Raw genomic sequence first — 23,857 nt, forward strand, 5'->3', positions numbered from 1 at the left:
CATGTCATATCACTGCCATAAATCACTGCCAGTGTTTTATTCTTTTTTTTTTTTAAAGATTTTAAAAATTTATTTGACAGACAGAGATGACAAGTAGGCAGAGAGGCAGGCAGAGAGAGGAAGAAGCAGGCTCCTCGCTGAGCAGAGAGCCTGATGTGGGGCTCCATCCCAGGACCCTGGGATCATGACCTGAGCCGAAGGCAGAGGCTTTAACCCACTGAGCCACCCAGGCGCCCTGCCAGTGTTTTATTCTTAAAAGGGTTTTTTAATAGGCTGTTGTCTCTTACTTATCTCTAAATTGTCTCTTCCTTCTGAGGTATATTTTATCATTTTCATATTACCTCAGGACCAAAAATATTATTCTTTTTTTCTTAAGATGAACTTAAGAAATTAATTTCTGAAGATGAACTTAAGAAATTAATTGACTGATTATTTTAAATTTTTTATACTAGAAAGGCACATGTTCAAAGTGTCAGTTCTATTTGGTTTATTTTAATTTAATTTAATTTTTTAAAAGATTTTATTTATTTACTTGAGAGAGATATTGGGAGAGAGCACAAGCACAGAGGAGTGGCAGGCAGACAGAGAGGTAGAGGGAGAAACAGGCTCTCTGCTGAGCAGGGAGCCCGATGCAGGGCTCAATCCCAGGACCCTGAGATCATGACCTGAGCTGAAGGCAGATGCTTAACCCACTGAGCCACCCAGGAGCCCCAGTTCTATTGGGTTTATTATACTCCTCCCCAAAAATAGCAGTCCTCAGTACCTCTGTTGTATTTCTTCTGTTTCAGAAGTAACCACTTTTACCTGTTTTATTTAGCTAATTATCTGGTGTATATGTCCATGTTGTTCAGTAAAATGCATGATGTTTGCATCATGCAGGTAAGATGTTTGGGTTTGATCTTCCCACTATGGATGATAAGAATTTGGCTCTCTCCACCCTACCATCACACACATACCCCTTCCCCAAATCCCATCGTCCTGATATAATTAATATCATAACCTTGATTAGATCAGTATTCTTTATATTATTATATCTATGCTGTTAAAAGCTGAGTCTTGTACAACTTTGATTACATTATTATTTCTGTACATGTTCTTTTTTCATGGGGGTTATTCATTGTATTATTATTTGTTTTCCCTATTTGCTTGGTTTTCTAGGTATTTACCAACCCCAGAGGCTTTGACAGTTGTTTAAATCTGCTAAGGTGCTCAAATACATCAAGTTTTCTATCAGTTTGCTCCTCCTAAAAAAAAAAAAAAAGCTCCTCCTGAAGCAGCCTCTCCCCAGGCTCTGGAAGGTGCTCTGAAGAGCAGGGTTGCCCTCTCTGCTGGGCTGTAGCTGGCTCCTGGGATCTCGCTTCTCCATTATTCTACAGGTTCCCTTTGCTTCTCTCCTGTATTGGCTTGTCCGCCTTCCTCTTGGTTTACTATATCTTTTTGAAGCATATTTTACTTACTTAAGTAGCTTCCAGAGAATAGAATACGTGGGAGGTGAATTTTTGTGAAACTGCATGTCTGAAAGTGTCCTTATTATATGTGATTTTTTTTTCCTCTTTTTGGAAGCTTGTGGAATCTTGTCTTTGTCCCTAGGGTTCCAAATTTCATAACGATATATCTCGATGTGGATTGATTTGTATCCAGTGTCCTGGGTGTTATATACCCTTTTGAAGTTGGAAGCTTGTGGCCCCTTAAATTGGGGGAAATTTTCTCAATTTTTTTAACTGATGCTTTTCCCCTTTCTATTTTCTCTGTTGTCTTTTTCTAGTACTTCTATTACTTGGATATTGGACCTGCTGAGCTTTTCTACTTTTCCCTCTTTTTTTTTTTTTTCTTTTGTTCTACTTTCTTGGGAGACTTGTCCAACTTTATATGCCATCTCACACCTTTATTGAGTTTTTCTTTTCTTCTGTCATGTGTTTCATTCTCTTTACTTTGGAATGCTCCTTTTGTAAATTAAACTATTTTTATTTCAGCATGGCAATATTCAGCTCCTACTGGGTATGTGTTTGGTGTTCTTTGAAATTTTCTTCTCCTTGCGTGACCAGTGACCTTTAACTTGCTTGTTTCTGTTTGTTTTGGTCTCTCAGTGTCACAGCAGCGGCTTTCTAGAGGTCCTGGAGGTGCTTGATTTGTCTGTAGGCAATTAGGAACCGGGACTAAAATGCTGATGGGAAGCTCTGAGTGCCTGTGTAGGGCTTCTCAACTGTGAGTTTCACCATAGGCTGATCATAGGACACCTCGAAAGTGAGTCTCCTTAGTTGTGTTCTCATGGACTGTTTAGCGTTTTTTTTTCATTCCTTTGCCTGGAGGGTAAAAGCCTGATTGCCTGCATTCAGGGAACCAAATAAGAGAAGATGGCTGGTGGTCTCAGCATCTGATATGCATATGTTCATCTAATCCCATTCATTTGCCGTCAACTGTGCTGTTTCCCTCCTCCTCCCCCTCGCACCGCCCCCAGTCTGGAGGCCCTCTCTCTTACTCTCTTTAGAAAATGAGTCTCCAGTCATTTGCTGGGGCTTTGGGGGATGGGGAAATAGCCCACGTTACCGGTAGAGATTACTTAGAATTAAAAATATTTTAAAAATCCCTTTACTATCCTTTAATTGGGTTTGGGGAAGAAGCAAACATAGCCTCATGTGTACAATCTTCCATTTGTACCTGAAAGCCTCACTGTTGCTGTTTAGTTACTGATGCCCAAGTGACTGAAGCTTTTAAAAGGGAAATTCAGTGGCCCATGGTAAACGCTCCAAAATATACTTCAGAGAAGGAATGACCAGACCACAGCACTTTGAGTAAGAGAATTCGGTTAGTCAAGATTTTTTCTTTTAAACCCAGCTGCTCAGAAGGTTTAGTTCCTCACCCACAACTCCTTTCTTCTTCCATCTGCACCTTCCCCCCAGACCTCTCATTGCGTTGCCCCGTCCAGACTGAAGTTCTTGTGGGACAACCGTAGAGAGGCATCAGGCTGCAGAGGATGAGATCCTGAAGGGAAGGTGGAAAAACTGAGGGAGGGGGCTCGGGGCAGCGCGTCCTGTGGGATCCATGTCACCCTTTTATCAAGACTGCTGTGACTGTCTCTGTGCCCTTACTGGCTGGGGATCAGAGCGGCAGTGCTCTCTAAAGCCATGGCTTTCTTTCAAGCTCTGGAGAAACTACACACATCACTGGACTGGCTCCAACATCACCCGATTTGGTTGTCTCTTTAAAGAGGAGCGTGCCTTCAGCTTCTTAGCTGTGGTGAGAGTGATCTTAAGTGTGGCCGCTCTGACTCCAGAAACAGGATGACCTCACAAGCAAGCTGGAGAGCATGGCTGCCTCTGGGGTGGGTGTTCAGTAGTTTCGAGCCTGCCCTTCTATAGTCCTTCTTCAAATATCTCCTCTAGTGACTTCAAAACTTGATGTCATGTCGTATTGATTCAAACTTGATATCACGTTTTTTCCCTTATGTTTAAACCTTTGTTTCCTATTGAAAATTTTGTTTTTCCTTTCTTTTCTGTTCTTTCCTTTTTCCCTTCCTCCTTTCCCTTTCTTTCTTTCTTTCTTTCTTTCTTCCTTCCTTCCTTCCTTTCTTTCTTTTCAACAAATATTTATTGAGCAGCCATATCTGCCAGGTCTGGGGATCGACATAGTCCCTGCACTTGTGGGCTTAGGTCCTGGCAGAGGCCCAGTGGAAAGCCTTTGGGTGGTGAGATGGGGCAGTGGGAGGTACAAAGGGTGACGGATGCTTCCTAGTTTTGGGCAAAGAGGTCTGGGGATGTGAGGGGCGGTGGCCCGAATCACAGTCATGCCCTTTCCGGCTGACATCTCCCTGCTGCGTCCATGCAGCCATTAAAATTTTGTTTTTCATTGGAGGAGTTCTGTAATGTATTTCTTTGGATCTAAGTCAGTATAATTTCAGGGGATAATAAATAATGACCCCTCCACCTTCCTGAGTTCAGAATTAGTTGTGAGACAAAGAAGATAACCATAAGGAGATAAAAACCTAACCTTTATTATTGATTTTTACTGCTAAAAGATTTTGAAAAATGTCATGTTAGGTCTGTTGGCCAGTATGGGCATGTCATTATTTTGACCCTGTATTTGACCTCTTATCTACTCACTGACCAAATTGGCAATCATAGGTCACTCCATGAGTGTCTGACCATCTAAAACTTTTTAACAAGAATAAGAGGAATAGCTCCTGTAAAGGAGTTAGTAAGAGGCTGAAAGAGAGGCTAGAGGTATTTGTGTAATGGAAGTTCCCTCCATGGAAAGTTCCTTCCCTCCATGAGGAGAGGAGAAGTGTGTTCCATAACACGTGGTGATACCAATTTCCCCAAAGGCACACCATCAATTTATAGCAGATGCTCAGGAAGAAAAAAAAAATACTGTATTAGATCAGGTTGTATGACACATTCAGATTTCAGAAACATTAAAAGCATTTTCCCATCTTAGAAGTCAGGAAGGATAGTGTTATAAGCAATCAATCATTTGTTCTTTTGGTAAACACCTTCACTCCGTTTGGCCTGAGTGGTGTGCACACTCTCGGCTGGGGCGGGGAGCTCCTGATGAAATTCCAGGCCTGTTACAAACGAGCTGGGAGTCCTTGGCTCCCCTGAACCTCTCTAGGCCTGGTTTTCATCTGCTTAGTGAGGAATGGGGGACCAGCCCAATACATGAACAGAGAAAAAGGATGAGGAATAAACCTGAGCTTCCACAGCTAATTAGTTTCAGAGTTGGGACCAAAACCCAGGTATCTTCCTTTTCTAGTCTCATTGTTCTCTACCGTGTCTAGTTGAGACTGATTCTTAAATCGAATGTATACAAAACAGTTTAGCACCACAGACGTGATCGCTCATTTGTTCATTCATTCATTCGTTTACTTATTCATTCAACAGAGCATCTTTTTTTTTTTTAAAGATTTTATTTATTTATTTGTCAGAGAGAGTGAGCACAGGCAGACAGAGAGGCAGGCAGAGGCAGAGGGAGAAGCAGGCTCCCCGCTGAGCAAGGAGCCCGATGTGGGACTCGATCCCAGGACGCTGGGATCATGACCTGAGCCGAAGGCAGCCGCTTAACCAACTGAGCCACCCAGGCGTCCCCAACAGAGCATCTTTTTTGGTGCCAAATACTGTGCTAGGCAATAAGTTTGAAGAAAACATGGTCTTGGGGTGCCTGAGAGGCTCAGTCGGTTAAGCTTCTGCCTTCAGCTCAGGTCATGATCCCAGGGTCTTAGGATCGAGCCCCACATTGGGCTCCCTGCTTCTCCCGCTTGCTCTGCCTGCTGCTCCCCCTGCTTGTGCACACACACACTCTCTCTCTGTCAAATAAATAGATAAAATCTTAAAAAAAAAAAAAGAAAACATATTCTTGTCTCTATAGCAGCATACAGCCTCTGCCTTTGTGTTTGTAGCCCTTACGTGACCACCTCAAGTACCACCTTTTACTTAGAGCCTCACTTGAAGCACTTCAGACTGATCCCAGGTCTTCAAGGAGTTACAGACCACGTTGGCTGGCCCGAAATAGTCAGCCCTTTGTGCTCTTCCCAAGACCTGCAGTGATGCTCCTGCCGTAGATAAGACCCACCCCCAAGAATAGCTTGTACCATCATAGCACACAAGTTCAAGTGCCTAAAGAGAAAAACTATAGAGTGAGGCCAGAACCCTTCCTTGGCCTCATTATGGTTGTTTCTCTCCTTCTGCTTCTAGGGTGCACAAGCTGGTATTACTATGTCACCATGCCAATGCCAGCCTCCACCTTCACAATTGCAGTGGGCTCCTGGACAGAAATGAAGCCAGAGATCTGCTCGTCCAAGGATCTGGCAGCAGAGAGATCCCTCTCACCTTCTGAGACTGACTCCAGGTTGGTATTTGGGAGCTTGCTGAAAAACAAACACTTAAGGGACCAGTATGATGCATTTATTCCAAGCACTGGGAACGTGAGTCATCCCTGCTGAGAAGCTAGACCAAAATATTAAGCAAAGCAGGAAAAACCCTACTGGGAGGGAAAGAGAGTTGAGAGGCAGAAACGTGGGCATATTATTCATGCAGAAAGAAAGAGAAAAGAAGGACATATGAAGTCCTCTGTGAAGTCAAGTGATGTAATTTTATGTGTTGGGTAAGTCAACAGAATCCTCAGACTCAACATTTTACCTCCTTTATTTTTTAACTTTGGTCTTTAGTGCTTAGTTGGTCAAAAACACAACTTAATGAAAAGGGGGTGCTTGTCTGTTGGATCACTTTGTGGGCCACCTGCTGTTTAGGTTCCCGGGACTGCTGTTAGCCGTTCACTCGTAGGGATGCCCGCTTCTCCCACCGCCCAGTGGGGCTAGTCAGCCTGCTTTGGGTCACCAGACACACGATAGCTGTTGCAAGGTCATGGGGCTACGAATAACCTACTGGCTCAGGACTCTTACCTTCCGTAGCGATTTCTTCTTTTTTCAGACTGATCAGAGCAAAATCTGTTTCAAGTTTTAAAAAAAGCAACACAGGATACTGGGTATTCACTTGCAGCCTCCCCACGCGTCTAACTATTTCTAACTTCGAGAGCCAGAAGAGAGGAGGGGAATGTCCGTAGGAGGTACGAAGTGTTCAAAGTGTGTGGCGTTGCCTCATATTCATCTCTAGGACTTTTACACCCAGCTCAGTTTAATTACTTTTCCTGTTTACACAGAGTCACTAGGTCCAGTACCTTCCGGAGGAGAAAGCCCAGAGTAATGGTACAGATGGCTAGCTCCTCCTGGAAGACCAACTAAGACATGCTTTGTAGCTCAAATTCCTTCTGTGCCAGTTGTGTTTTGCCATGTTGCTTTCCCTCCTCCCACAATGGCTGCAGTGGCTGGTTGGTACTGTGAGGACAGAAAGCCATCAAGCCCCCTCCTGGGACAGGCATGTCTTACTGCTTGCATTTTGCTTTTTGGAGGAAGGGAGGTAGTTTCCACTTCCTGCTTAGTAACTTGGCTATTTTGGACTATCTTTCCTGAGCCATATAGAGTATCCTAGGGTTTTATTAAAATCCTTGGATTTTATTTATGCACACTTGAGAGAAGAGGAGAGTTGTGGACAGAAGTGTTACATGTTACTTTCACATGGAAATATTTAATTGCATGTAAGACCCTAAGTGATCCCTTCCCCTGCCACTGAGCTCAGAATGGGCCTCATTTTGCAATTTCGGGTAGCTCAGATTTCTTTGTGGGGAGGACAGGTGCCCTGGAGAGTTACTTGGATCCTCAGCGGACTTGTTATGAGCAAGAAATAAACTTTTTTTTTGTTAAGCCACTGAAACAGTGGGGATGTTTGTTATTCAACATATCCTAACCCATCCTGAATTAATACCAAAATCACTGGATGTTTGAAGTCAGGGAAAGTCTTTTTTCTTTTTTTTTAAAGATTTAATTTATTTGACAGAGATCACAAGTAGGCAGAGAGGCAGGCAGAGAGAGAAAAGGGAGGAAGCAGGCTCTCGGCTGAGCAGAGAGCCCGATGTGGGGCTCGATCCCAGGACCCTGGGATCATGACCCAAGCTGAAGGCAGAGGCTTACCCCATTCAGCCACCCAGGCACCCCGAAGTCAGGGAATGTCTTGATCTAAGTGTCATCTTGGTTAGTCCTGAGGGTATGCCAATAAGATAGATAGGCTTTATGTTCTCTGTTTTATAGATAAAGGTACTGAGGCTTCAGACAGCAATGTGTCTGGGTTCATAGCTCTACTGAGTTATAACACCTGGATTCCTATCTGGGCTTAACTCCTTACAGAGGTGATTCAGAATCTTACCTGGGGACATTCTTTTTTTTAAAGATATATTTATTTATTTTAGAGAGCACAAGCAGGAGCAGCAGAGGGAGAGGGAGAGAGAATCTTAAGCAGACTCTACGTGGAGTCCCATGTGGTTCTTGATCCCAGGACCCCAAGATCGTGGCTTGAGCCAAAACCCAGACTCAAGACGCTTAGCTGACTGCATCACCCAGGTGCCCCTATCTGGGGACTTTTAAAAACTGTGTATAATGTCCACGCCTCGCCTGGAGTCTGATCCAGCTTCCTATCTGGAGAGTCAGTCCCATGACTGAGTCACTGTTACTGATTGTAATGTGTTGCGCTGGTACAGAGGACGGAAGTTGAGAGTTCTGCCTTTGAGTGTGAAGGTGCCGTCCGTGCTGCTTGGGTAGGTTTCTTGGAACAAAGCCATACTTTCCTGCTCTGTGGAATAAAGACTTGGCTTGGGGGTCTCCAATTCTTCATAATAAAGAAGGAGCTTCAGGGCTGCTTGACCATCAGAGGACGTGTGCAGTTGAAGTCCTTGCGCCTCAGGGGAAGGCAAAGGAAGAAAAGTGTTCTTTTGTCTTTCTAGCCATATTCCCAGGGATACGAGGTTGCGGAGTGGGCAGCAAGCATTTCTTATGTGTTCCCTCTGCTGCCCAGAGGCCACTGAGGTGGCTTTTCATGTTGTTTGCATCCATAATTCTGAAGGAGGAGGCCATGGCCCCTTCATGTTGGCATTCTGGGAAGAGACAGCATCTGAAATTCTGGTTGGGGTTTAGGAGAAGGGGTCCAGTATGACTCTTTTCATGTCCTTTTGAGTTGACAACCAGCTGTGACACAGGTAGAAGGAGAGCACAGGAAGTTTCATAACTGACAGAAGGTGAATTCGGGACAACTCAGGGGCACAGCCTCAGTGGGCTTTCTGATACTCTGTTCCCAAGTTAGACGGACTCACCCATCCAGTTACCTCTACAACCCAGGCCCATACAGCCTGCCTCGTGTCCCAAACGTCCCTTGTCTGTGGGCAAGCAGATTAGAAAAGAGGAAGCCCCGTGTGGCCAACCCAATCAGAGCAACTCAAGCCAGGTCAAAGGTGCCAGTCCAGGGAGGCACGTTCTCATGTGGGAACGTGAGGCCTGGGGCATGGAATCCTTCCCACACTCTCCTCCATGTCTGACATGCTATGACTAAGTTTTCCCTTCATTTATCACCGTGCTTGTCCATCAGAAATGTACTGCTGATAAAATAATAGCTTGCATTTGCTTAATCCTCCCCTGGCTGCGCGCTTCGTGTGCGCTGTCTTTAGTCATCAGAGGGTAGCTTTGTGCTTTTATCCATTAAATCTCTGGCTCCGTGCTCAGTTTGCCAACAAAGGTACTCTGAAGTGCCAACTGCAGTCGTGTTTTCGGTTATGTTCACATCTGGTCCCCTTGCCTTCCCCACCCCCCTCTTCCACTTCAAACCTTCCTGAGACCACCAGTTCAATTCACGTAAATGTAACTTTTATAGGAGCCTTATATACCACAGGCTTTCATTTGCCTAAAGTGTTCATCTGGGTCCCAGAAATTTGGCCAAAGTACTGGTCACTGAACTTTTGAGCACTGTTCATGTGGGCTAAATTATAAGAAGAACATTCCCTCTTCCAGCTCCAATTCCACACGTGCTCTGGCCCACTCTGGGGGAGCATTTTGGTCAATATGTTAATTAGAAGGCACTTAGGTAAATCGTTGAAAGTTTATTAATTTTCTTCGGCTGCAGCATAACCATCTCTAGCCACAGAGGAATCTTTGTATTATGTTTAACCTCTGGAGACCTTTGGTAAAGCATTGTCTTACTTTGGGCCCATACAGTTTAAGCACGACACGGAAACTTGGATAAAGTCCAGAGGAACTCAACAAAAATGATTAAGCGTGGAAAATACGTACCACGAAGGAGAAAAGGCACTGAGGTTGCTCATCCTAAAGAAGGGAACGGCTTGGTGGGAGAAGCAGTCTTCTTGAGGGTTGCGAAGTCTATGGAAAGTGGCCTGTGGACCTTGCAGGATGAGGCCCTATTTCTGTACCTTTGAAAGGCTAGGAAAGAAGGAATGATTTTAAATCATGAGGGAAAAACTGCCAATTTCCAGTACACCCTTTGCTATGAGAGAAGCCTTTCCAAATCTTCCTGGCTTGGTGTGATTTCTCCAGCCGTGGCTCCCTGGTGTAGTTCAGCCTTCTGGTTTTTATAGCACATACTGCATTTTGCTTTATAATATCCTAGAATGCCCTAAGGAAACCCATCCAACTTTCAGACACGACTACATCGTTGTATATGTTGACATCATTGTCAACGACTCATTGGGGGCTGGTGGTGGCATTTTGAACACTTATGATTTTTACGGTATCCAAGCATCTACTCTGCTTGCTAAGATATGTTAAGAAATTGTCTAACCATCTTACTGTGTCACTGTACTCATTAGAATTTTAAATTTTTTTTCCAACCAAAATATAAACTCCTCAAAGGTAGGGTTGGAAACTTATTCATATATGTGTCCGCGGCATACCTTGGGGTGCCTTGAGTAGAGCAAGAATGCAGGAAGTAATTACTAAAGTGTCAGGTAGAACTGTAAAAAAAGGACATGCATTCCCAGGGGAAACTTCCAGTGATTACTTTTGAGCCTATGAGAGGAAAATGTCTGTGTCAGCTACTTTCAATACATCTCGTTCTTGAAACAAGAGGAGGACTGAAGGAGAGAACCTCTTTAGGCAATTTCCAGTCTTGTGATTCTGAGTAAAACGTGGTCAACCCTTCTTCCATGGAGAGACCTCTTATAAAAAATTTCAGGCCAGCAATCATAGGAGAGGGGACCAATGATCGGGTTCCCATCATTTACCAGCCTAATATTTATTTCGCCAGTTCTTCCCACTCCTGGCAGTATTAATGGGCAACATTGACAAGGAAGAACAGGAAACCAGAGAACCACAGAGCAGCTGAGCTAGCTTCTAGAAAAATCCAGGACCTAAATTTACTCAAGAAGATTAATGCAGTACTTGGGAAAGGAAGGTCGGGAGGGAGGAGCTTATGATGACTCACGATGTGATGAAAAGAATAGTTCTTATTCCTTAGGAATGTTGTGTGGATTAATTGGGATAATGCACATGAAGTGTTCAGAACAGTTCTTGGCACGTAATAAATATTCAGTAGCATTTGTGGGAGGAGTTATTGTTTATTATTCTCATCACCAGTGCAGATTATTTATAAATAACAATCAAGCATTATTATTAATCTTACCTATTACAATATTTACCCTGATTACGAGTGTAGGCATAGGGAATAGTGATTTACAAAGGTCTGATTTGCTGATGATACTGCGAGTAGGTTGGAGTGGGCACAGATACAGAAATGAACAGCTTAAGGTTAGTGGGAAAGGAAGCATCTTTGAGTTAATTCTGGCTTCATGGGGGACTATTCATGACATTATAAATGTACAGTATTTCCTCACCACTTCAGGAACAAGGCTGTTGGCATGAAGAGAGGCGACGGCCTCATGTGGAGAGTTGCCATAGAGTCACAGTGCCAGAAGAAACCTTAGAAACCATTTTTTGGTTTGTTTTTAATTAAAGTATAATTAACATACACTAAAATGCACAGATCTTAAGCATTTGGCTTGATGAGTTTTTGACCATTGTTTACACCCTGAACTGACAGAGAACATTCCAGCACCTAGTAAGGTCCCTCTGATCAATTCCTCCTCTGCCCCTGCAGCCATTTTTTTGAGACCATGTTAGACAAGAAAGAGACTGCAAGTAGTGGGGGGCTTGCCTCATATCACATCCTGTCTGAGAACAGCACTAAGCCCAGCTTTCCTGATCCTGACGTCAGAACCTTTGTGTCATCTTTCCTGATGCCACTTCCATTTTTTAAAAGATTTTATTTATTTATTTATTTATTTGAGAGAGAGAGATCACATGCACGTGAGTGGGTGGGAGGGGGATTGGAGTGGCGGAGGGCAAGAAAGAGATCTCAAGCAGACTCCCTGCTGAGTGCAGAGCCTAATGCTGGGATCCATCTCAGGACCCTGAGATCATGAACTGAGCCGAAATCAAGAGTCTGATGCTTAATTGACTGAGCCACTGGGTGCCACTTCCATTTTATTGGGAGCCTTAATGGTCTCACTTATCCATAGCTTGATTGCCTTAAAGCCCCGCATTTTCTCCCAGGCTTTGATCATGAAAAACGGTGCTAATACACCTAGCTGGAGTAACCTTCATTCCCCTGGCTAGAGCTGTTCGTGTCCAGAGAGAATTTAACTCACCTTTTCTCTTCAACAAATTGGCTTTTTTTGGGAGAGAGAGTGCAAGCACTTGAGCTGGGGAGGGGAGAGGGGCAGAGGGAGAAGGAGAGAGAGAATCCCAAACAGGCCCCATGCCCAGTACAACCCTGACATCATGACCCAAGCTGAAATCAAGAGCCAGGTGCTCAACAGACTGAGCCACCCAGTGCCCCTCAAACTGACTTTTTGTTATACCTCCAACTATTCTCTGACCTCTCTTGGCTGCAAGAAATTGTGGCCCCATTTCTAGATAGGCCCGTGGAATGCCTCTTTGTGAAATTATGCTTTGATAGAATTTAAACTTAAGCCTCAACTTTATTCTGAAGATGCCTCCACACCTGCAGTCTCATTACTTCATGTGCTATGGAAGTTTTTTTAGTAGAGTGTGAGCTTAAATTATTATCGCCCCTTATACATCTATGTAAATATATTAGGTGGTTAACTCAGTAAATGGCTTCGTGAGACCTTTGAGTACTTGTCATGGGGTAGACATTTGCAACACTTTCAGTTAAATGTTTACCAGCAGGCACCTTGCCTCAACTTTCTCCATAAAGTAAGGGTATCAGTCCAGGGGTATTGGCTAGCATTCAATGTCAGTCGTTATATTCTTGCTGTCACCTTATCCTGGCAGAAGTGTTTATTACCATTTTTCTTACACTTACCGGGGGTGAAATGTCTCTGTGCTGGAAGCCATTGTTCTACACACCAGGCTGGGGGAGGGCAAGGCTAATCTTCATAGCTGTGTGGATCTCCTTGGGCAGTGCTGGCCTTGGATGAGTAAAAGGCACTTCAGAAATCTGGAGAGGAATTATTGTTGTAGTGCGCCCCTCTTGGGACATGCCAGCATTTTAAGGTTTTTCGTTATTCACTGTGCTGTGACTCCAACAAGCACTGGTAGTTAGAATTATAATTTGTAAATTAAAATTAGAGGGGCTTTCCATTGTGTTTGAATAAAGGATGTGTTAATAGGCCAAAAAAGAGAGTTCCCTTTGATGTGGGTTTCTTCGGGTAGATAAGTTCTCTGGAGGCCTATGAGTCAGGTTCTAGGAATTCTTGTTCAGCTCCACCTTTGACAGAATAACTGGCGGCTCAGATGGTACCGGCTGGGCTCTGATCTGTTTCTTAAAAGGTTGATTCAGTTCCATTTGTACCGAAAGAGCACCAGGAAAAGTGTCATTTCAAGAATGCCTCCGTATTATTCCATAAGAACGCAACTTCTGATGGCCTTTAGTAAGAGCACCTAGATAACTTTTTAGTAAAATGGGTTGTGTTCTTTTGAAAAGTTGAAACCTGTCCTGTCATTTGGTTCATTATTCTTCCTGAGTCCACATCTTTTATTCTAGGATATTCTAGAATGGGATCCCAAATTTGGCTTTGTACCATCCTTAATGTTCTGAGTTATGAATTGTTTCTGATTTGGAGGTTTTTTTCCCATGTGATATTTGAAAAGCACATTTCTGAGGGCAGAAATTTTACTTTTATTTTCAGGAGGGGGTTGTTTTCGTTGTTTTGAGTATTGAAGGGTTTTCCCCTGTTATTCTAAAATAAGTAGTAAAATCCACTTTCACTTAGCTTAGATTGAAGCTACTCAGAATTCAGCACGTCAATAAGTATTTCGACCAATAGGTTTTCACTGCTGCACAGAAATAGACAAGCCAAGAATTCAATTGAACCGCCTGGATTGTGAGCCCATCTGAGCCACTGTCTCTTAGAAGTTGTGCACATCTGCGAGAGTTGCTCACCTCAATGGCAACAAGAATAAACCTGATTTACCATAAAGCGCATCTCTTTATTTCATGTCGTTCCCAGGTATGTTGGCATTTGTGGTCACGTGGAGTACCCCTGCCGCTTCCAGAATCCTTCTGCTACCACCCAGGAAATTATTCCTCATCGGGTCTTTGCCCCACTATGCCTCCAGGGTGCCTGTCAAGAGACCCTCCTGCATCTGATCCCTCCCTGCCTGTCGGCAGCACACTCTGTCCTGGGAACACACCCGTTCTCCAGGCTGGACATCCTCATCGTTCCTGCCAACTTCCCGAGTCTGGGGATGGCCAGGTATGTTGTGCCATGGCAGCACTTGGATTACACGCTTCGGAATTTCTTTGATGATTTTCTGCTTTCCCTGAGCGCTGTCAGAGCTGCCATTTGACTAGGGTGGTCATGCTTGGATATCTCTTTGCTACCTTGAGAGGTGGTTTGTGTGTGGACTCCACCACATGGGAGGGAGCCGTTAGGTGTCATGGGCTCAATCAACTGCCTTGAAAATAAAAAGCTCATGTTGTTGCCCGAATTGAAAACACATTGTGCCCACAGAGTGATGTATGTTGGATCGTAGCTGATGAGTGGCTGGTTAGCTTAGGTGGTGAGAGCATAATGCTAATGAGCCCAAGGTCATAGCTCTGGGCAGAGTACACAACTTAGTTCCAGGGCCACAGGCTGCTCACCTAATCCTGACCAGCTGTCTCATCCATTCTCACCATTGGTCACAAGGGCAATGACTTGAGAGCCCCTGTGTCGGAGAGACTGTGGATGGATCAGTGTAAATCCATCACCACTGCTGGAAAAACAGCTCAAAGCAGATGGCTTACTGGGGGTTGGGGAGGTGAGAGGAGTCACTTGTCTTGCTACTATTTTTTAATATAATAAATGCATTAGTCTTACTGTTATCTCAGTTTTGCTCTCATGAAGATCAAGACATGCAAGTTGAACCTTTCCCTCTGTATTATTTTAACCTAAAACTCATTCGTTAATGCTGTTGTTCATTCAGTAATAGATACCTGCATTTCCCCTCAGCATTTTACTTGTTATGTACTCAGGATTTTACTCAGTTATATTTCTGTTTGAAAATCTTAATCATTAACAGCGAATATGCTTGACTAAGGATAGGAAAAATAAGCTCATCAAAACATGTGACTTTAAGTTTTTCCCTATTAGTCAAGGAAATTCCTGCTGCCAATTAATTTCCATGCTTTTGAACAGCTGTCATTTGTGGTGTTTTCCCTGAAAACTGCATACATTCTTCGTAAAACCCATGAGTAGAAAAGAACTGACCAGAACATTTGCTTTTGATCTTTACTACATACGTATACTTTTTAAAGCTGGCTGGCTATTCTTAATCCTTGAGGAGGTCTGAGAAAGTCATTTAGGCTGATTTTTTATCCTGTATTTATGAAGATAATGGGAATGTAGAAACTAAGATAATTATATATATTTGGTAATGTGCATCAGTATTGTTTGGGATGTCTATATATAGAATTTGTCTTAACAAGGGGGCTTCTTTGGTCCCTTTGAAGAGTCTGCTGGACTTAATTTAAGCAGAATTATTGGCGAAGAAAGGGTTGTTCATTAAATGTTTCTCATTTGTATCCAGTTTTGAGGGGCTGTGTTTATTTGGTAGTTTTTAACACTTGATGAGAGTCGCAGTTTTTCAGGGCATGTTTACTAAGAGTTCTAAGTTCTGACCTGAGGGAACCAGAGGCAGAGTATTTTTCATACAGAGGACCTCATTTTCTGTAGCTCCTTCCCGAGAGCAGTCTGCCAAAACCAGAATTTGTTGACCTGCGGGCCATTCTGCAAAGCCTCTCTTTGCAGCTTTGCGTGCCCAAGCAGGTAGGCAGTGGGTTTGCTGCTTTTTGAGATATTTAAAGTGACTTAAACATGCTTAACTCTGTATTTTGAAAGTAAGAAGCCTAAGAACCCTAAGGCCAAATGGTACTGGGCACCAATGTCAGAAAATATGGTGATAATAACTCAGCAGCAACAAGACTGCTTTTATGCTTAAAAACAGAAGAACCGTACATTTAAAAATTTGTGGTTGGTTGTCAAATATCATTTTCCCCCCATTTTTTTCTTCCGTTTTAGACTGTGGAGTAGTCTGCCGTGGTCTAGATGTTTTCCTGGGCTTAGTTACTGTTCCCTGTATTTGAGCTGCGGAGGGGGATTGTGGTATCTTCCACTGCGAAGGGGGGACTGTCGGGGGAGGGGGGAAGCACTCTGTTTTTCCTAACTCTGGCCTAAATTGATTCCACTTGCTTGGCTTGACTCTCGCGGGATCCCAACACCTTGAGCCACATGCGATTGAGTGGGGTTTATGACTCAGCTGGCTCCTGGGGCCCTGCTGCCTTATTTATATGGTCAGAGTTTTGCTTAGGGCTCTGTAAAAGCAAAGCTGGAACAAAAAATGACAGTCTTGTAGGTCAGCTCTGTCCCCTAAACAGGAACAGAGAAATCCCAAGTCTAGTAGGCGCCATCCCAAAAGACCTCCGTACTGAAATTTGTCATTGTTTTGTTCGTTGTAATGCACGAGAGATCAAAGGATTTCTTGGTAGATTAAATGGTTCTTTGCCGAGTCCACATTTTATAAACATGTATGCAAGATCATAAATTCCATACCTCTGGACTTCTTTAGTGATTAGGTCTTAATCATAATGAATACCATTTTATACCAGTGTAGTATTCATTTTTGGTGAATGGCATTAAACATTCCCACATGAACTAAAGTGGGTAAATTGTTAGTGACCATTTTGAAGAATTTTTTAAATTTTTGGATGACATCCGTAAAGATTTCACTGTATTTTGAATATTACACATCAGAGTTTGTATGGATAAGCATAAAACTCTCCTCTCTCTTTGGAGCCCGATTCTGATATTTCAGTGGAGTGGGGAGAAACACACTTGTATAATTGGAATGTATGATAATGACCAATCAGTTTATCAGAAGGTAAATGACAAAAAGACAGCGTTTTAGAACTTGGAATGCTTTTCCAACATAACAGTAACTAGACTGTCTTTCAAGACTGCACATTGTGGTTTTGGTCACCTTTTTGTATAAGAGGAACCATGACTTATCAACCTCACCCTTCCTTTTCTTAGTCACTGTTCCAGGGGAGGGATACTTTCATTCTGTTCTGATTCTGAGAAAAATCCCTAGTTTGCCTTTAAGACACTAGTGACTAGCTCTAGTCTGTAATTTTCTCATTTAGTGCATGTAGGCTCTCTGTTTTTGTTTCGTTTCGTTTGTACCTTCCATGGAGGCCGAGTCTGCCATATAAGGAGCTGTGGAGCGTACCTTTTTTCACTTGAGTAATATGGTGTCTAGCCAAAGATATGAATGCATTTTATGTGAATCTCCAGAACATATAGACACACTCTCTTCATGTTGGTATAATCAGCATTCTGCCATTTTCATTGTGTTCTCGTAGTTTCTCAGGTGTCTCAGCTAGGGATGGACGAGTAAGCCTCATTTCCCAGGTATTGAGAAATACATGAAAGGAGCTCATCATCATGCTTACGTTCTTTGTTATAATAATGTTAATGGAATAATATCCTGGAACCAGATTTATGACAGTTGCTTAAAAATTAACACCTCAGTCTTACCTCTTTCTGTGTTTATAATAAATGCTTTGCTTCGCCATTTGTCTTTCAGCAGCTCACAATTACATGTCACGGGGCATAATTAGGTTGGCAGAACTACCTTGCTGACATCCAAATACATTCTTTTTTTCCCCTTCCTCTGTTTGAATTACAAGAATCTCCTGCAAATCATTTCAGAGCGGTTTTATGTCTAGAGCACTGACTTAAAAAAAGCTATGTTTTCTGTGACTCTACTTCCCAACTCTGCCATTCACCAGAAGCTTCACCTCTGGTTCCACTTGGAAAATTGGGGGAAAAAAAAAAGTGGCAGCGTGGCAGACATTAGGTGACAGTTCTGCTTTGACTTGTTTTTCCACTGGTTTCATACCAGATTGTCTTGTTTGTCTGTTCATTGTTTGTTTATTTATTCATCTATTCATCCTTCCAGTAAATTTCTATTAAGCCTATACTGTCTGTGCCAGGTAGGATTTAAGATGCCGAGTCTGCAGGGGAGAACAAGATTGATGCGATCTCTGTCATCATGGAACTTGCGTACTAGTCAGGGGAGAGAATTGTGTACTTAAAAATCAGGAACTAAGATGTATGCTTTGAACAATAAAAACCAAGTCAGTGACAGAGTGGTTGTTAGGGTCTGGGGTGGTGGCAGGCAAAGGCTTCTTTAAAGAGTGGCAGGTACCGTGAGACTGGAAGAACAGAAAGGAGCCAGCCTCATGAACAATCTGGGGGAAAAGAAAACCCAGGCTGAGGGAGTTCAGGTCCAAAGGCCTCAGGGAACCCCTGAGATGGGCTGGAGGAGCAGAAAGAAGGGCAGCGTGGCTGGAGGGCAACGAGCTTTTAGAGTGGCTTTTCTTAGTTCCTTCCTTACACTCATTTTGGGTGTCAGGAGGTCCCACAGTCCCTCAAGTCTTAAGTCACCGAGCTACCTGTGCACTAGTACAAGGAGAGCGAGACATGGCAGAGGTTGAGTGAGGATTGGTGGTTCCAGGCCATCAGGTGTTATGGGGAGAGGGTTGCAAGAGAGGCCAGCTCTTTTCTCAGAGGACCGGCAGTGCCATACCATCTTGTGATTGGCTGGTAAGAACCTGCCTTGGCTTAGCAACTGCTGTCCTTGAGCAGAATTCGCCACTGCAGGAGCCTCAGAGCTCCTGGTGCAAGGACCAGCAGCTCTCCGTTTGTGGAGCAGGGAGAAAGCAGGCCCTGGTGTCCATGTTTTCCTTCCGTGCTAGGGGCTGATGGATTCCTTCCCAGCTTTTCTGACACGCCGGGTCACGGGGAGGGAGGCAGTGTTTCTATGATTGCTCATCCTAATTTTTAAGTTTCTCAAAGACTGCGCACAAATAGGATTGATAGGGAGCAGAGAGAAATAATCATCAATTACTTAAATACCTTCAGTGGGCTTCGCAGCGGAGAAAGACTGTGAAGCTCCCTATTATACATGGCTTGTTCTAAAAGATGTGATTGTGCAATAAAAGACTTCTGGGTGCTTATACTAGTTCCTGACTGTTGTAGGCACAGTTTTCTCAAGAACCTCAATTTGGGAATGAACAGTGTGCACATACACGCCCAAGAATGACCGTCACCAGCTTTCCCTCCGCCCCCTCCTCCTGGGGTTAGACAGGGTGTTGTCCTGTTTATTCTTATCTCCCAGCCAATGTGTAATAGAATAAGCAAAACATAACATGCTGGTACAAAGGGCCTGTTGTTTGCAGCCTTCTAATTGTGCTCCTTTCTGACGGGGAAGGAAGCAGTCATAAATTTCTGTCATTATCTTAAGTAGTAAGGTTTCACAGCTTTGGGAATTTTTCTGTGCTTGTTCTTTGTTGGCTTCTACGTGAATTTTTTGTCCCCCAACCCCCAACAGACTGAAAATGCCATATTTTTAAACAGTCCTTTACTTTCGGGGGGCTGTGACCCCATGGTTTCAATGCAGGATGCAACCATAGTGATTCTTTCCTTTGGGAATCTGATTTGAGCCATGAACAAGTGTACCTTTCTCTTCGCAAGGGTTGCCAGCTCTCCTCTCTCTGACGTGCTAAGGATTTGGGGTGGGGGTGGGGAGTTGTCTACCTGTGGGTTTTGTTTCTTTGTGATTGCTCTTTGTCTCCCAAACTCTCAAATTCTTAAATTTCTTTCTGAGTGGATTGTTTTCAGAAATATTTTGAAGGGGCATTTCGTTCTGCTGTTTTCGAGAGTAATTCTCCTCTGTTTTTTCAAGTAGGTGGGTGTGAATGATAGAAAGCAGCTCGTACCATCTTTTTCTTTTTCCTGCAAAATTCTTGTTCTTTGTTTACTGGCACCCCTGCCACTGCCATAGTGATGAACACATGGGGGAGTAGTGAGGGCCATACCGGGAGGCTGAACTCACAAGCATCCCCTTTGTCACTTTGGGTTCATGTCTCCATTTTGGTTTTGGTCTCTATTTTTCTTCTTGAGAAAATTATCTGACTTTGTTTCCCTCCTATCTTACAGAGAAGGTTCTTGTGTGTCTCCTTTCTTATAAAGAAGGTTCTTGTGTTTTTCTTTCTTTAAACAGAAACTGGTATTCCTAAGGTCACCTTCTTCGGGGACCCTGAGAGTCCCTGGCTTTAGTTTTGACAATACCAGTTTATACTGAGCGAGGCAGGTAGGGCGAAGGTGGACGTATGCTCCATTCTTTGTGGTGCAGGGGCAGGAGGGTCTGTGATGTCCCCACGTCACGTAGAGCCAGCAACACGGAGAAAGATGTAAAAGGGCCTCATCCTGGGATGGTTCTTGGTATCTGGGGTTCAGACTTAAGCGAGTGTTTTCTGTAACCCTCTCTGAGGTTTATGTGTTTACTTCAGGGTCTGTCCATGGAAATCATAGTGTCATGGAGTCTACATGAAGATCTGCATTCACCATGGGCTCATTATGAGGCAGCCACAGAATCTGGGTACCAGGCAAATTCTTGGATCACATGAATATGCTGGGGCCAGGCTCTGTCTCTCTCTCTATTCTGTTGGAACAACAGCAGAGTGAACTCACAGCTTTTGGCTTAGCCAGAATCTTCTTCTTGCCATCTAACAGCTGCGCTGCTTGTCAGACCCAGAAGTAGCATTTTATCATCATTACGCCATGATTCCTCACGCTCTGAAAGATTATGCTTAAGTGTTTTGTTTTCTTTGAACTGTTCTCCACACACATAGACTGACAGTCCTACCTTCACAGAACACTGCTGGGGCCATCCTTCAAGAGAAGTTGTCAGGCCTTTGAAAGGCCTTCCTGAAGCAATCATCCCTCTGCCTACATTTGTAATCTTCTTCTCTCCATAGGCCCCTAATCTCTTCCAGCCCTTGAGCCTGAGATGGCCAGTCGGCACTACCTTTCCCTTTTTCCATTGCAAAGAAAAGCCTTTTATTTTTCCCCCCTCCCACTTATTTCTCCACAGAAGCAATTATTACTGAGTAGAACATCCACTCCGTGGGTGAGAAAGAGCAATGGAATTCAATGCGCAAAGTTGCCTGAGTTGGAATATTCCCAGTCTTGTGGGGTCTCACTCTTCAGGCCACTACGCAGAGGGAGAAAATGCTACCAGCTTCTGGACCGTGTTATGTATATATGTGGGCATGGAGCTGTGTACGTATTTCTTTGAAGGCTAGACTCCTTTGGGGAGAAACGCCAACTCTGGAAACAGTCCTCAAGCAAGGTACAGTGTATGAATAGCTCTGCTCGGTGGAAACATTGCCTCTGTTGTATCACAGCCCATATGCACCTGGAACCCACTGACATCTGAGCCACAGAGGCCTGTGGGCATAAAGTGGGTGAGAAATTGCCTTGTCACTTGACCCCACCTCTGAAATGTAACTGGAAGAGGGTAGCAGCTACATTTTGTTAAAAAGTAATGTTCACCTTAAAAGACCGTAGATGTGAGGAAGCGTGTCTTAAAAAAATGGATTACTTTTTAAGAAATTGATTACTTTGTGGGATTTGCAGGTATAATGCAAAAGTTCACCCTGACTTAACCCGAGTGTAGCTCAGAGGAGAACATGTTCTATTTCTTGGTTAACTAACCATGCTATTTATAGAGGTGACTCCTCAGAAAGTCTAGACATTGTTCCGGGAAGACAGAATGCCAAATCTGCCCTTCACTTTCCCAGTTAGCTTGCTGAAAATAACCACCTCCCCTTCTCAGCATAAAATGGAAATCTTAGAATTCCCTTTCAGGAGAGTGTAAATGATACTAGGGCTCCCCAGCCAGGACTTGGGGTGGGCAAGGAGGAGAGGGTGCTCTTGTGATCCTGGGGACCCACTCCTGGCCTTTGCTCCCTACAGGCCAGCTTGATGAGTTGTGGGGACTGTGGTAGGCAGATCCTCATTTTTGAGTCGGTCTCCTCTCAGAAGAGACCCTGAGGACCTACTCTGAGAGTGAGCCAGCTGCAGTTTCTGGCTTTTACCACACATGTGCCATTTCTGAACGTGCTATGGAAAGCTGGCAGTTGGAAAGGGCTGGATAGGCAAAGCCAAGAATTCATTTGGTAGACGCGTATCAGTGGGCAGGTGTGATGAGTGCTGATGATTCTGTGGCTGCAAGGAAATAGGAGACCTTTAGTCTGAATTAGAGTTTTTCTGCAGCAGGTTCCAATGAAGACTAGTTTTGTGGAATGTTAATAATGTGGGAAAAGGAACTGTGGCTTAATTAATTCAGGAAATGAATGGATTAAACAGAGTTAAAATGGAGTCTCTGCTGGAGAATTCTAAGAAAGCCTTTAATATCCTTATTATCCTGATTTAATATGCTGGTGTATATGTGCCTGTTGAAGACAGGGCAAGAAGGGTGCACTATTCTTCTGTATGCCATGCCCAGGGATCCCCCACCCTTGGTAGTGTGGCTTCCATGGGACCATAATGGTCTCAAAGAAACCACCCCCTAAAACAAACTTTGAGAAATGATTCTATTCCAGAATAGCCTGGAGTCTGCTGTACAACTGACCGTGGAGTCCACCTTTCATGGTATCAGTGTTACTTGAAGGGCTGCCATGAGTCAGGCCTGGCAAGGGCCTACCTTTATCACAGTGACGAAGATGGGCCCACAGTGCAGGAGGCCCCATGCTTTTCTGATTATACATCTCTTTTTGAACAGTCACCCCTTCCAGATAGTTCTATGCGTTCATAAGTTGTATACATTTAGTACAGTGCTAATATCCTGGGCACACTACAAAATACACACAAAAATAGAAATTTAGAAGGATGAGAAAAAATATTTTTAAAGACTTACTCAATTTTGAGAGAAAGAGAGAGAGAGCACGAACGGAAGGGGCAGAGGGAGAGGGAGAGAGAGAATCTCAAGCAGATGCCTCACCGAGCCCAGAGCCTAACAAAAGGCTCGATCCCACGAGCCTGTAAGGACCTATTTTATGTTTATATTTTGTCAAGAGGCTTTCATTGAGGTTAAACAAAACCTTGTTTAGCCCATGAACTGTCCTTGCTCCCCTTCCCCCAGGGGATTCACTTAAAGGGGGGTCCCGGAAACCAGCTCCAGGTAACAATGCCCAGATACAAAGATGGGTCAGGCCAGGTGGAGACATCCGATCAGTAGGGGGTTGCATACTGTCTCCCTAGCTACCAAGGAGCATGGGCCCCCGCCCTTTGGGAACCCTTTTGGCGCCAATCCTAATCAAGGTGTAATAGGCTGATTCAAATGTCTACTAGGGTAAATTATAATTCAGTTGGTCACCTAGCATCACTGTGGAGTTTCCTGTGTGTGTTACAATCTCATTGGTCATCTGTGCGTGGCCAGGCCCAACCGCATGGCCTTTGCCCTTAAAAGCTAGACTGTGAAACAGAGAAGGGTCGCCCTCTCTTGTAAGAGGTGCGGCCCCGAACGTTCGGTTAGATTCTTGATGCTTGGCGCGAAATAAAGCTTTGCTTGACCTTCGCTTTGTATCAGTCTCGCTCCTTTAATCACGGACCCGTTATTGGGGCATAACAAGCCCAAGATCACAACCTGAGCCAAAACCAAGAGTCGGACACTTAATCAACTGTGCCACCAAGGCACCTGGAGGGGAAAAAAAAAATTAAGAATTTCTACCTCTTCTTAGAGGTAATGGATAGGCTAGAACCCAGGGATCCCTTGAACCTGGGTCCCACCACGGAGACTCTGATTCAGTGGGTGAGCAGCAGGATCTTGGCATCTGCAGTGTTAACACTTCCATGCCAGTGCGTCTGCTCAGGTGTTAGAGGGCAGTGTGTTTGGTGGTGACTTTGTGGAGGGCACACCTCTGAACAGGTTAACTATCTTCCTGGGGACTCACAGACTCCGTACCCTGCCATCTTCTCTCAGGTGAGACTGTCAGATTGAGGAAAGAGGATGGTGTGGAAGCTCCTTGGTGAGGCTCCTTGCTTGTCTGTTACTCTGAAGGAAGGTGTGTTCCTGAAGGGCTGGGCCCAGTGACAGACCGGGACCCCAGGCAAGTTTTCC

At 44.1% G+C, this 23,857-nt stretch overlaps 1 protein-coding gene across 4 annotated transcripts in view; it reads left to right on the forward strand.

The window, feature by feature from the left end:
• Positions 1-23,857, forward strand: part of AOPEP (aminopeptidase O (putative)) — a 299,762-nt gene that overhangs the window by 30,546 nt on the left and 245,359 nt on the right. For all 4 annotated transcript variants that reach the window (XR_013967745.1, XR_013967746.1, XR_013967747.1 and 1 more), the window contains exons 3-4: positions 5,688-5,841; positions 13,858-14,103. Coding sequence is in view for 1 of the 4 variants with exons in the window: in XM_080819718.1 (XP_080675844.1) it covers positions 5,688-5,841; positions 13,858-14,103 (400 nt within the window). In the remaining 3 variants the exon portion in view is untranslated. The remainder of the gene's footprint in view (positions 1-5,687; positions 5,842-13,857; positions 14,104-23,857) is intronic.

This window comes from Martes martes, assembly GCF_963455335.1.
Source record: "Martes martes genome assembly, chromosome: 12".
Classification (NCBI taxonomy): domain Eukaryota; kingdom Metazoa; phylum Chordata; class Mammalia; order Carnivora; family Mustelidae; genus Martes; species Martes martes.